This window comes from Poromitra crassiceps, assembly GCF_964638095.1.
Source record: "Poromitra crassiceps genome assembly, contig: HAP1_SCAFFOLD_244, whole genome shotgun sequence".
Classification (NCBI taxonomy): domain Eukaryota; kingdom Metazoa; phylum Chordata; class Actinopteri; order Beryciformes; family Melamphaidae; genus Poromitra; species Poromitra crassiceps.
The window spans coordinates 126,648-141,185 of NW_028152150.1; the positions used below are offsets into that span (position 1 = coordinate 126,648).

General features: G+C 43.2%; 1 protein-coding gene across 1 annotated transcript in view; it reads left to right on the forward strand.

Annotated features, from left to right (window-relative positions):
• Window positions 1–10,738: 10,738 nt before the first annotated feature.
• LOC310770834 (HORMA domain-containing protein 1-like) overlaps window positions 10,739–14,538 on the forward strand; it is a gene marked incomplete at both ends in the record, with an annotated part of 28,789 nt that continues 24,989 nt past the window's right edge. The window contains 2 exons of the mRNA XM_083663544.1: window positions 10,739–10,750; window positions 10,875–11,019. Of these exons, the coding sequence (XP_083519670.1) occupies window positions 10,739–10,750; window positions 10,875–11,019 (157 nt within the window). The remainder of the gene's footprint in view (window positions 10,751–10,874; window positions 11,020–14,538) is intronic.

Consider the following 14,538-nt stretch of genomic DNA (forward strand, 5'->3'; position numbering starts at 1 on the left):
AAAACAAAGAACACTTCTGATATGATATGATGAGTGTTTTAGTAGAGTGTATCACTCAATACAAAAAATAAAGGCTTTCATAGAACCAAAAGCCTATCTTAGTCTGCAGAAGACACACGACAAAAGCCATAGTAATTTAGACTCGGGTGCATAAACTACTTCCTTTTTTAAATACAAAAATGTGAAATTACAGTATTATCGCTTATTGGACAGGAGAAGCAGGTATTTGTCGGTTATATTGCCTGAAAAAAAAAACGTGTTCACACACTTATTTTCACATTTGTCCGGACAAATCCATTCAAACGTTGCGCTTGTTCGTCTGTTTATTTTTTCACCTTGAGGTGGGGCCGTCGAGGTGAAACACCACCAGTTCTTCGACAACCTGGACTGGAACAGCCTGCTGAGTCAGAAGGCTGAGTTTATTCCCCAGCTGGAGTCTGAGGACGACACCAGCTACTTCGACAGTAAGTGATCTCACCCACAACAAAAAGAAACAAAAGAATATGTCGCTCTACATTGTTTTTAGTCTTTTGCTTATGAGTATGACCCGTGTTCCTCTCTCCAAGTAACCCTGTAGCACCTGATGTAAGTAATACCTGAGTGTAATCAAAAAACATCAAACTTTATCCCAAGCTCGCTCCGAGAGATACCATCACCTGGAGACGGAGGAGGAGGAGGAGGAGGAGGAGGACACAAACGACGAAGACTTCAACGTGGAGCTGCGGCAGTTCTCCTCTTGTTCTCACAGATTCTCCAAGGTGCGTCCTCCGTCTTCGCCCTCACATGTGTTCAGTCTCAAACGAACAACAGTGCATTATCGTTAGCGCCAGAGTTGGTAGCGATGTCAATGAGATAACGCCGTAATCCACATCCTTTTCTCATGGGAAAGAAAACATTTACAATCGCTATTTCATAATGGAAATGTGTGTCTCGAAAGCAGGATCCCCCCCAACCCCCCACAGTATGAAATGTAGATCTCAGCTTTGCATATATTTTCCGCTTGCAAATCTTTTGGTGTGTCTGATGCTCAGGTGTACAGCAGCCTGGATCTGTCCCGTGGGCAGCTGGAGGAGAAGGGCGAGACGGAGGAGAAGAAGAGCGAGAGCCTGCTGACCGTGGACACTCTCAGCTGGACACCAGACTTTACTGAAATGTATGCTCCCCTCAACCCTGACATCAAGTTTAGAATGAGATATTATTAACCCCCTATTTCCTTTCTCCTTTTCACCAGGAAGAATAACATTCACTATAAATACTGAAAATGCTTCATGATCAACCAAACGTTTCCAACTCGGCCACTATTATTATAGCACTAATGCATGGTAGAGGCTGTGCTATTCAGACTATTTAATAAACCTAAGCCTAAAACAAGTACAGTAAGTTGCTCCAGTTTATATCAAATGCAGCAGCCCAGATCCCCATTTACTGTATATGGCTGATGTACTCCGTTTGCTCACCTCTGTGTCCAATACTGTGCATGTAAGCTTCTATGGATAAATATGGTCTAGATATTTATATTTAGGCTACTGTGGCTTTTTAAGTCACAATAAGGCACTAAATCGCTTATATACTCGATCTCAGGTTAGCATCATAAAAAGGTATTTCCAAGGCTGATGAAAGACATTGTCATTATTTAGCAGTTAAATTGTATACATTTAGTGTTGACACACCTGACATTTGTTGATGGAGTACAAAAGAAGACCCCTAAAGAGATTCCTATTTCTCAGTCACAATCCTTACTAGCTGGAGGCTATGTGGTTCTCTTTTTACAACCTCAAAAGCGCAGCATTTTAATGATTTAGAATTTGGATACCAAATTGATGAAATACATCCCCACAGAATCACACACATCGTAAAATGTACTTTTGTACCCCAGATAGTCTCTCCTGGAACTGGTTCATGAGATTCTGCTCTCTTGTCCCTCCTCCAGGCCCTCGCTGTCCCACTCGATGGACGTGGAGAGTATGAATCCAGGCCCCCGCCCCGGCCTGTTGCCCAAGTTTGCCATCTCCGCGGAGAGTGAGGGGGACGACACCTCGAGCCTCGAGGAACCCAGCAAGACCTCCTTCTCCATCGGCGAGCTGCCCCAGGACGAGCCTGACGACACCACTCCTGGCAGCACTCACAGTGGAGCCACGCTCTCTGGTACAGCACCACAGCTCCTACACCCACAAATAGAACTATAACAGCAGTGCTTAGTTCTCATTAAAAAAAAAAAGTATTGTAAAGTTACTGAGACAACATTATCCAACCTACCAATAGTTGATTGTTACTTGTATTTTCCGGCAGAGGAAGAAGAAAAGGAGAGAGATGTCCTTCAGCATGACATCAAACTTCTGAAAAGGCGGATGTCAAGTGACATGGTGAGTGTGATCTCACACAGTCAACAGTATCAGAGAGAATACACGCACATCCAAAAACCAAGTAGGGCAGGTGCTGAGCTCAAAGGTGAACAACAAGTGAAAAATGAATAAAAAGCTTGCACACTGCAAGGCTCCTAGTTTGTGTTTTTTATTGTAACCCATCCTGCTTGATTGAGCTGTAACCCATCCTGCTTGATTGCATTGGAATGAATTGTATCATGTGACCTGACCTGTATGTATTTAAGATGGCGTCTCACAGTCCTTTGCCAGTCTGATGAAGAGCTTTGCTCCAAACGTCACTTTTTTTGGGTGTTTGAAATAAAAAACACAAACTAGGAGCCCTTGCAGTGTGCGAGCTTTTTATTCATTTTTCACTTGAGCTCACACAGTCCCCACTACACCGTTTTCAATTTCTCTCTTGTGCATATTTCTAACTTAATTGATGAATGTCGATAATATAGTTGGATGTTTACGTCCATTGACCAGTCTGTTAGTGTTCACTGGCCATGTGATCTTCCTACATGTGCTGTCTTAGCACTAAGCTATGTTGTTTATTCTATATCACAGTACGAGGAGGCAGTGAGTTACTACAACAGCAGGAAACAGCTCCTCCAGATACGACGGGAGCGGGTGGCTCAGGCTGCACTACAGCACTACTTGAGGCGGTTGAAAAAACAGGTTGGTACTGGTACACACACACACACACACACACTGTACGTTGTCTTGGATACAGCCCTGCATATAATAGCTCACATGATTGCACTGTGTGATTCTTTCAGGCTGTACGAGGGGAAAGGAGAGTGACAGCCGTGAACCACATTCGAACCCGACGCCGACACCACTAAACCGATCTGCCATGCTCTGAGTGACTGTGGCGACCATGTTGTCGTAATGAGCAGCAGACACATCATCTTCTCTGGGAGCAGAAAGTCTACTCATCACACACGGGGTATCCAGGTGGATTCAAACAGGTCACAGCTCCCCCTAAAGGACCCCAAAGCTATAGTGAAGTTAGCGGTTTTTACGGCATGCTGCCCAGGAACCTATCAGTTCTATTGCTCTGACACACAACACAGCTATTTTCTGTTTTATTTTACTCTGGCACAGCTCTGATGAGGTCAAATGAGATTATACGACCATGAGCAGATCAGATCTGGCCTTTACAGATGTTTTTTTGTATCTGATTCAGCTGTGGTGGATGGTGGGATCACAGAAACACCAACTCCTTCACTGCCAGGACTGGACTGTTGGCACTCATAAATGTATATAATATAATGATTTTTTTTTATAATGATGTATATATTTGCCAGTCGTGTCTTTTCTGTCTTGTGTGTTTCTACGTTTATATTGTAAATAAATGAATTAATAACTTGGTGGATACTCCTGTGGATTTCTTAACCCTGCATGGTTCTAGCTGTGAACTGTAACAATGTATTTCACTTTGACTGTTTCTCGTGTGCTGGAATTGTATGATTTCTATGAATCAGACAAAACATCAACGCAGGCAGCAATCCTCCACTGACCATGTGATACCCAGCCAAAAATATCAACCAATCACATCTTTTGCAGGAGCAATGGATTTACAGAGAGACAGTTTTCCTATATATTTCCATATCTTCAATAAAAGCTCTAAATAGAATGGCAGATACATTCACATGAACATATTCAAGAAATGGTTCCCACATCTTGTTGAAGTTAGCTCTCTTGGGTGTAGGCTACTAAACCGGTCAAGAGCTATTATCCTATTCCAGCCAGAGATTGTGGGAGCCTAATCAGAAATCCACTTAAATAAGAGATTTTTTCTTGCACAGTATGTCAGGACATTAAAACATTTTCTATGATGTACATTAATAATGTGCACACTAGAAAGACAGAGGAGAAATGGCACTGGGTCCAATTCAATACCTAATATAGTCTGTAAGTGCCAAATGTGTTCTGGTCATATTTCTGGTGGATTTGTGTGCTGTCATATTTTTTTTTGTCCATGGGGTGTCGCTGTGCCATGTTACCTGGGCTCAGGCATTTTATATGTGCTGCCTTATATTTACAGTCTATGGTCGCTACCAGCAGCGGGAACATTTGTTTGGTGCGCTGTTTCTGCCTTTACTTTCTGTGGAAAATAACTTTGCTGTATTCACATCGGTGATAATGGAATAAATGAATGGGTTCCGAACATCAAGGACAAGCCTTCTTCGTTGTTCTTATGCAGCACTCAATGCAATGTTATCGTATGCATTACATCAGCTGTAGCGAGCGCGTCAGCCAGGTCATCTAAGAACTTTTGTTTTGTTTGTTTAGTTTACCGTTTAACGTACGCGAGAGGACCAGGAGAGCTGTCGGGACAGCGCCGATAGTTAACGTTATGCTGCCGATAGTTGCTTGGACTTTTATCGACGAGTTATTAAACTTGAAGCTACATTGGAGGACGTCAGTCCGCCCGGGGGAGGACCAGGAGAGCTGTCCGCTGGGAGCTGCCTGGACGAGCCAACGGGGGAGGACGCCTGCAGCCATTCCATGGGGGGCGAGGACGCAGGAGCTACGGGGCTAGTGCCAAGCTAGCATGGAGCATCGTACCGATCGTACCAACCAGCATCATCATCCAACGGCGCCCAACGCATTGATATGGAGGTATGTGTAGCGCTACACTAATGGCCATTTAGTGTGTGCACACAGGGGGATATAAAATCCAATGCATTGGTTGCCTTTGCGGTTGGCATTTTGAGACTTTCAATTGACTTTGTTATAGTTTCATCTGACTGCTGTACATGATGACTTGTAGGAATATGCACGAGACTATGTTTTAACTCCAATGAGCTACGCTCGGTTATTACAGAACCCGCAACAGTCTAACACATGCGCACAACTGCGCTCTCTATATCCGGTGGTGCCACACCATCAAACTTCCCCGTCCACCATATCAGTGCGCGGCACTATATACTACATCCCCCTTTCTCAGCATTTAAGTTGCACTTGAATGTATAACAGTTTCTGCATAGAACTGAACTTTGTGTCTTATAGTAAATAATACCTTCACACATTTACTTCAACACTAGAATAGATGAACTTTCCGCTCACACTAGAACCGATGGTATATAACTGTTCTGTTACTGTCTTGTGCAAGTAAACATGACAAAGACTAATCAATGTCTGTGAGCTTAATATAGCGTCTTCCATGTAAGAATAGACAACAAATATTCAACACATACCCCAAACTTTTCAAACCACATTTCTCTCCTTCACAAATGTTTCCTTTTTTTACATAAACATTTCAAACAGTCATTATTGTCTCTCAGCTCTTTTTTTTTTTTTTTTTTTTTTTTAAGAGCTTGCTAGAGCACAACCCCTTACTGTTGGCTCATCACAAAGTCCTTGTATTTCTCAGGTGGTCGAACAACTCGGCCACTTCTGGTTTGAGCTGGTTTGGGTGAGGATGAGTGCTCGATGTCAGCACTCACTGCTGTGCCAGTGTCTGGTGCACTGACCTGCTCGTCATCCACAAAGTCTGTCTCAGAGTTCATCTGTGACTGACTGCAGTGTGGCGTTCTCCTCAGATGGCGTCTGTTGCGTCTGTAGCGCTGACCAGTAGATGTCACGATGTCATAGGACCGTGGTTCATTCCTCTGTGTGGTGACCACAGCTGGACGCCAACCTTGTGCTGTCTCCATGTGAACAGTACTACCTGGGTGCAGGTCTGGAAGCTGCCTCGCTCCTCTGTTGTAGTACTGCTGCTGTCTCTTTTGAAGATCCTGCAGGGCTGAGTGTACACCTTTGGGGACTGCAGGTTGTAGTAGTGTGCTGGAGCTCGGTAGAGTGCTCCTGAGGACCCTGCCCATGAGCATTTGTGCTGGGGAATACTCCATGCCTGTTATAGGTGTGTTCCTCAGTGTGAGAAGCGCGAGGTGAGGATCTGCGTTTGTCTGATACGCTTTTTTCAGCACGTACTTCACAGTTTTTACTGTCCTCTCTGCTAGTCCGTTTGATTGTGCATAACCTGGACTGGAGTGAGTGAGTTTTATGCCCCAAGATGTTGCAAAGTCTCTCATTTCCTGACTCAATGGAACATGGTCACACACTATCTCTTTTGGTATTCAGATTCTTCAGAATACTGATTTCATCTTGCTGATGACGGTGTGTGATGTCTTGTCCCGTATGTTTAATACTTCTGGGTATTTTGAGAGGTAGTCAACCATCAGCAGAAATGACTGACCTTTTATCTCAACGATGTCGGCTCCCACTTTAAGCCAGGGGAGCTCAGGGATGTTATGTGAGATCAGTGGCTCTTTCTGGTTCCTGGGCTGGAACTGCTGGCATGTCCCACAACTCTCCACCATTTGCTCTATCTCTCTTGTCATTCCCGGCCAGTACCAGTGCTTTTTGGCCAGTGCTTTAGTCCTCTGCATCCCTTGATGAGCTATGTGCAGCTTTTGTAGCATTTCAGTTCTCATTGTGCTTGGGAGGATTATTCTGTCTCCTGCAAACATCACTCCCTCTCTCACTGATACTGTGTGTCTTATTGGCCAGTATTGTATCAGTCTTGTGTCTACCTGCTTCCTGCGTCGGGGCCAGCCTTGTCGATGTATGTCATGCAACAGCTGCAGTGTCTCGTCCCTCATTGTTTCGCTCTTGAGCTGCTCCAGAGTCTCTGTGCTCATGGCATCTGTTGGCTCCAAAGCATAGACAACTTTCTCATCTGTGATGTCATCCACTGCTGTGTGTTGTTCATGTATGACAGTATGTGAGAGTGTGTCTGCGATCAGCAGCTCTTTACCTGGCGTGTAGGTGACATTTAAATCATAGCGCTGTAGCTGAAGTAACTGGCAGGAGCTGCACCTAACGGCTTCCTCATAATGTTTTCCAATGGCTTGTGGTCAGATTGAACATTAACCCTCACACCGTACACATACTGATGAAACCGCTTGACAGAGAAAACTATAGCCAATAGTTCTTTCTCAATTTGTGCATAGTTCTTTTCGGCGTCCTTCAGCGCCCTGGATGCGTAGGCTATCGGGTGGCCCTCCTGTAAAAGACACGCCCCCAGGCCATCTTTTGACGCATCAGCTTGTATGCTGAGCTGTTTCTTTGGATCAAAGTACTTGAGCACAGGAGCGTTTGTCAGAGCTTCCTTCAGTTTCAAGACTGCATCATCATGTTCATGATGCCATTGCCACTCATTATCCTTCCGTAGCAGCTCTCTCAGAGGTGCTGTTAAGGTGGCCTCACCAGGGATATATGGTGCCAGATACCTTATCATGCAAAGCATCCGCAGTAGTCCCGCTTTGTCAGTAGGTGATGGCATCTCAGTGATGGCTTTGATCTTTGCATCGTCTACTTTGACTCCTTCAATGGTGACAATGTGGCCCATGTATTTCACACTGCTCACCTTGTATTATATTTTCTCTTTGTTGAATTTCACATTGGCTTGTTTTGCCCTGGCCATCACTTTCTGTATTATCTCATCGTGCTCTTTCTCATTAGCTGCAGCGATGATCATGTCGTCAGCTATGATGTGAACACCTTGTATATCTCCAAATGTTTCACAGTTGCGCTGCTGGAAAACTTCACTCGCTGACTTCACTCGTGCCCCACCATCAAACTTCCCCAGTCCACCATATCAGTGCGGGGCACTATATACTACACTCTCTCTGACAGAAATATGAGAATATTTTATTGGCATATAGTTTTGTCCAGAATTCATGTCTGTGCAGTTGACGTTGGCGAGATAACGGATAAACTGGTCAGGACAGTCATTCTGCTACATTCTAACTGTGTTCACTTCTTGTAAATTAAATAATGCTGAAGTTTAACAAATCCGCATTAGGGCCTAACCCCTGGTGAGAACCACTGGACCTAGACGTTGCAAAAACCATGACTGCATATAACGGTATATTTCCCCTATGCATTCAGCAGGTCACGTTATATTATTTTGTGTAATTGCTTCCAGTTCCAGGTCAATTCACACAGTAATAAACAATACACTTTGCGCTTATGTCAGCACATTATAACATTATAACATCTGACATTATAAGCATTAAAACATTAAAAGTGGTAGGCTACATGTCCCCTCCAATATTAAAAGGTGCTCAAAATGTCCTCTTTAATGTTTACATGAATGGCCTCTCTGTACAGCTCAGTAGCTGTAGAGCTGGATGTGTGCTGGCCGGGTAACACCTGGATAAATCATTGTATGTACGCTGACGATCTGACCATCCTGTCTCAAGCAGTGCTGGTTTTCAACAGCTGCTGAATATTTGTTCTGCGTATGGAGTAGATTTTGATGTGAAATATAATGGTAAAAAGAGTGTCATTATGGTTTGCAGAACACGAGATGATAAGGATCTCTCCTTCCCTTCTTTGTATCTGTCAGGACAGGTTCTTGAAGTGTGCTGTAGAACCAAGTACTTGGGTCACATTCTTACTGATCAAATGAGTGATGATGATGACATGTATAGGCAGCGGCGTGTCTTGTATGCACAAGCTAATATGCTGAGGGAAAATATTAGCCTGTTTAGAGCCTATTGTACTCCTCTCTATACTGCCCCCTGTGGGTCAAGTTTAAGCAGGCTAGCACGCTTATGTGTGTGGGGGTGGGGGGCATCGGTGCTCTCCATCACTGGTTGAGGGTTGCCGGTAGGTTAGAATAGCTTAGGTTAGGCCATAGATTACTACTGTAATTTGCTACTGTTGTGTCAGATAGAATTAGCTAGACATATTTTCTGTGAAGCCCTCTGAGACATGCTTGTGAATTAGGGCTATACAAATAAACTTGACTTGACTTGACTTGACTAGCATTCAAAAGCTTCAGGTTGCTTACAATGACTGCATGAGGATTCTGCTCAGAAAGCCAAGGTGTTGCAGTGCTAGTGAAATGTTTTGTGGTGCAGGAGTCTACACCTTTCATGCCCTGCTGAGAAATCTGACGTACAAGTTTATCTGTCGTCTTAATGTGTCTCAGAACCTGATTATCATGCTGCTGTCTCAACCTGGTCTCAGTGCTATTAAGTACCAGTCTAGTATTTGGGCACATTGGTACAACTTTTTAATGTAATGTATTGGGGGGGTATGTGTATGTTATGATTTTATGTATTGTCTGTTTTTATACTGGACCTTGTGTCTGTTCATAAAGTGATGATGATGATGATGATGTCTCCCTCAAAAAAATCAACCGATGGACCGATTTTTAAATGGCGTTGTTTTGAAAAGCCGGCTTCGTGGCAGAGAATGAAATTGAATGAAGAGTATCTTCTCATTATAAAGTGCAACATAAGTTACTGCTTGTATCATAATTTGCATGATTCCTCCCTCAAATATTGATGTTATCCACTCCACTATTTGTACTTAGGCTTCAAAAGCCCTTCTGGTGCTGTTAGACCTATCTACCTTATTTTTGGCGGCCATTTTTGCCTGATCTGCCTGATGGGTGCTTCTTCCGGTGTGATCCTCCCAGCCTTGTTGCTGACAGCTTGACACCCGTCTGGGCGAACGGAGCAAATCACTAATCAGGTCCGGCTTGGCAAAAATCTCGTCGATAAATATCCCTTTAAGAGCGCAGTGCATTCATGGGTAATCGCCTGCTGTTGCTAATATTAGCCGCTAGTTAGTTATGTTAGCGTTAGTTATATACGCTAAAACACACATAGGTTACGCCTCGAATCTCACATAGGTTACGCTAAAACCACCACCGCAAAGCGTGTGGGTTTCAGGCCGAAACAGTCTCGAGCCACTATCGTCATCTTTAGAGCACAATATTCCTGGAATGCAAGTTTAACTAAACAGTTACATGTCCTCTGCATTCTACATAAAATTAAGATATTACGGGTTGTTTTATTTGGTATGTTACATACTTATTGGCCAAGTTATGTTCAATTCAGCCAGGGTACAAGGGACTGAGTGTAGGTGCCGGTGGCCATCTTTTCAAATCAAGTAGCCATTTAGGAAATGGCAAGCTGCAACAATAAGTCACGTTAAACCGGACCTTGTACGCACAATTATTTTTTACAGTGGGGCATTCAAAAATAAGGTGGATAGGCCCATTTCAAACAATCGTTTTGAGGTGGTAAAGCAGGGAGTAAAGCAGGTGTAATCAATGACATTAATGAGGGCCCTGGCACTAAATGGAATGGAACAATCATGAATGGTATTGGTTAGACCTGCTTTACTTCCTGCTTTGTCACTTCAAAATGGTTGCTTTGGAACGGGTCCATAGAAACCTCCCGGCAGGGCACGCTTTGCTAGCGGAGAAGAAGAAAAGGCGTGTGTGTGTGTGCTTCACCTCCCCTGCTACAACTTCATTACAGCATGAGTTTACAAAGATTGAAAAATATCAGTTATCTGCTTGTTATTACCTTTCACCTGGACTTGAAGTTGTTAGCTTCTACATGACTAATATGGTATCTGTCTTAACTGGCGAGTAAAAGCAAAACTACAAAACAAAAGACAGTAATTACTGGATTGCTGCCATGTTTACCTGGTCCACACATTCAACCTGTGAGTCATTGTGTTTCACTCAAACAGCATCATCAGGTGTTGCTTGACACAGTTACCACAGAGCAGCAGTCCGTGCTTGTTGTCAAGAAACTTCTGGCCATTGCAGTGTCCAGCATCACCTACCTCAGGGGCCTTTTCCCAGAGAAAGCCTATGCCAGCAAATATGTTCAAGGTACCTCACATTCACATACTGTATGAAAATGTATTTGTCTCCATACCACAGCACCTGGTACATCCCACATTTCACCAGCCGCTTCCACTATTTTACCAGCCAACTAGATTTTTAAAGCTGGATACGACCTACAGTACAAACGAGGCAGTTTCTTGCCGGTGGCTGGTAGCCAAACTGATCACCCACAGCCAAAGATTGACCAACATTTGGCTGCTGTTAATTTCCTATTGTGATGAAGTGATACTAGCTGTCTTGATGTTTCATCTCATTTGCCATTTCAAATGATGATTTGCTAACGAGAGGCTTATATTTAGGGATGGGTATCGTTAAGGAATTAACGATACTACTACTCTTATCGATACTGCTTATCGATCCGGTACTTTAACGGTACTCTTATCGGTACTTTTTGTTATTTTTAAGAGAAAAAACAGAAAAAAATGGTGCTGGTTGTTGTCGGTTCTTTTTGTTATTTTTAAGGGGAGAAAGAAAAAATAGTTGCAAAATCTTAATGGGTGCGTTTTTATTATTAATTTAAATATCCAGCATTATATAAGAATTATCTCCTACCACTGCCAATACCAACATTCAGCTAGGGAAAGCATCAATAAAGCACGACAGTATCTGTCTGCTGCACTTGCCCCCAAATCAAATCAAATAAATATCCCCCCCTGCTCTGAAAATAACATTTCTTTAGGACAACTGAGAGATGATGCTCTGTTGATTTATTTCAGACTGGGTTTTTGATTATTAACACACCCAAACAGCTGGATAATGTTTACTACAGTAGCTACTCTCGACTTAATCATCCATGTTCACATCCTACCTGATGACGAGGTGGGTCCGTTTATCATGGGTAACTACAACCGGGTCATTATTGACAGATGATGAAGTCGTGTGAGCTAGCTTGTCGAAAACTGTGCATTTCTCTGTTTGTACCTATTTGATGCACTTTAGTGTTTAGACAAATTGCTCGTGTTTCCACCGCTGCTAGTGAATGATTTATCGCACTTATGACAACGTGAATTGTCAGCATCAACTCGAGTGAAGTACAACCAGACTTTTGATCTCTCCTGTTGATATCAAAGAGAAATATGCTCTCAATTGTATAGCATGGTACTTTACGATGTTACCTGAATGCAACACAGGTGATGACAGCCAATGACATGCACGGAAAACTAATGTGTGTATGTGTGTGTGTGTGTCTCTGACCCTGTGTCATTGTCAAAGAATAGACAGCTCCGTGTGAGAAAGAAGCACAGAGAGAGAGAAAGAGAAACTGCTCGTTTACATTTATTTCCTCCGTCTTGCTGCTACTCTGGGAGTAGCCTGGGTAAACCCATCCCCCACGTGACCTGCTCTCAGACCTGTTCTCAGTCACTATGGTCTGGATTCCCACCATTGTTAAACGATTTCCTGCGGTTGTTGGCCCCCCCCCCGATAGACCGCTCCATTACGCAACCGTCATCCAACCAGCTTTGTGCACAGAGCACATGCGCAGTGCAGCAGATGGCGTCATCGCTCTGCGACCTTTGTTGTTAGCAAGCGAGCTAACACTTTTCATTTCAGTACTGCTAGCACGCAAATGGTTACAACCAGCTACAAGAAGAGAGAACATCGCGTGACGGTGGTCAGGGAATGAAAGAGGAACAGGACAACAGTCTACACGGATCCCTGCTGCAGATGGCCGCAGATCTGGAGAGATATTTGTGGCTGTGAAGAACAGTCATCATCTATACAGCTGCTGCCAACCTGATGAGGAAACAGGCGTGCTTGTTATGCTGGACACTGAATGCCAGACTGCAGACTTCATCCTCCAGTGCTGTTCGCCTCAGGACTTGAAGGGCTAACGTTGTACCATGGACTGTATACATTCTGTGCTAATAATGCTAGCATGCTAACATCCTTTTCACACACACACACTGAATATACCGAAATGCTAGATTTGATCATGGACTTAACGCTAATGTTAATCAAAAACGGCCGCAGTCATAACGGTAAGGTGTGTTTGACCTAATTGAAATATTAACGTTAATGCCCTCACATTTCAGCGTGGTTACAGATAAACCTATTTAACGCTAGCTAGCTACAGTAGATTTTTGGAGGCGTTAATGTGAATGTCATGACGTAGTGAGCGTAGTATTATACTGTATATATAATCCAGATGTAACCTAGCTATAGCTAGACGTTAAGAGGTTAGCGTGAATGCGACTGAGACCTGACATTACTGGCTTGATATCATTCCAGATGCAACCTAGCTAGATAAGCTCCACACGGCTGTATGAGTAGCTACAATCAAATGTATCAAGCCTTGATATCATATTCCAGATCCAACCTAGCTAGCTAGATGTTAAGAGGTAGGAATATACCGAAATGCTAGACTTGATCGTGGACTTAATGTGAATCCAAAACGGCCACACTCATAACGTTAAGGTGTGTTTGACCTAGCTAGAAATATTAACGTTAATGCCCTCACATTTCAGCGTGGTTACAGATAAACCTATTTAACGCTAGCTAGCTACATTACTGGCTTGATATCATATTCCAGATGCAACCTAGCTAGATAAGCTCCACACGGCTGTATGAGTAGCTACAATCAAATGTATCAAGCCGATATCATATTCCAGATCCAACCTAGCTAGCTAGATGTTAAGAGGTAGGAATATACCGAAATGCTAGACTTGATCGTGGACTTAATGTTAATCCAAAACGGCCACACTCATAACGTTAAGGTGTGTTTGACCTAGCTAGAAATATTAACGTTAATGCCCTCACATTTCAGCGTGGTTACAGATAAACCTATTTAACGCTAGCTAGCTACATTACTGGCTTGATATCATATTCCAGATGCAACCTAGCTAGATAAGCTCCACACGGCTGTATGAGTAGCTACAATCAAATGTATCAAGCCGATATCATATTCCAGATCCAACCTAGCTAGCTAGATGTTAAGAGGTAGGAATATACCGAAATGCTAGACTTGATCGTGGACTTAATGTTAATCCAAAACGGCCACACTCATAACGTTAAGGTGTGTTTGACCTAGCTAGAAATATTAACGTTAATGCCCTCACATTTCAGCGTGGTTACAGATAAACCTATTTAACGCTAGCTAGCTACATTACTGGCTTGATATCATATTCCAGATGCAACCTAGCTAGATAAGCTCCACACGGCTGTATGAGTAGCTACAATCAAATGTATCAAGCCGATATCATATTCCAGATCCAACCTAGCTAGCTAGATGTTAAGAGGTAGGAATATACCGAAATGCTAGACTTGATCGTGGACTTAATGTTAATCCAAAACGGCCACACTCATAACGTTAAGGTGTGTTTGACCTAGCTAGAAATATTAACGTTAATGCCCTCACATTTCAGCGTGGTTACAGATAAACCTATTTAACGCTAGCTAGCTACATTACTGGCTTGATATCATATTCCAGATGCAACCTAGCTAGATAAGCTCCACACGGCTGTATGAGTAGCTACAATCAAATGTATCAAGCCGATATCATATTCC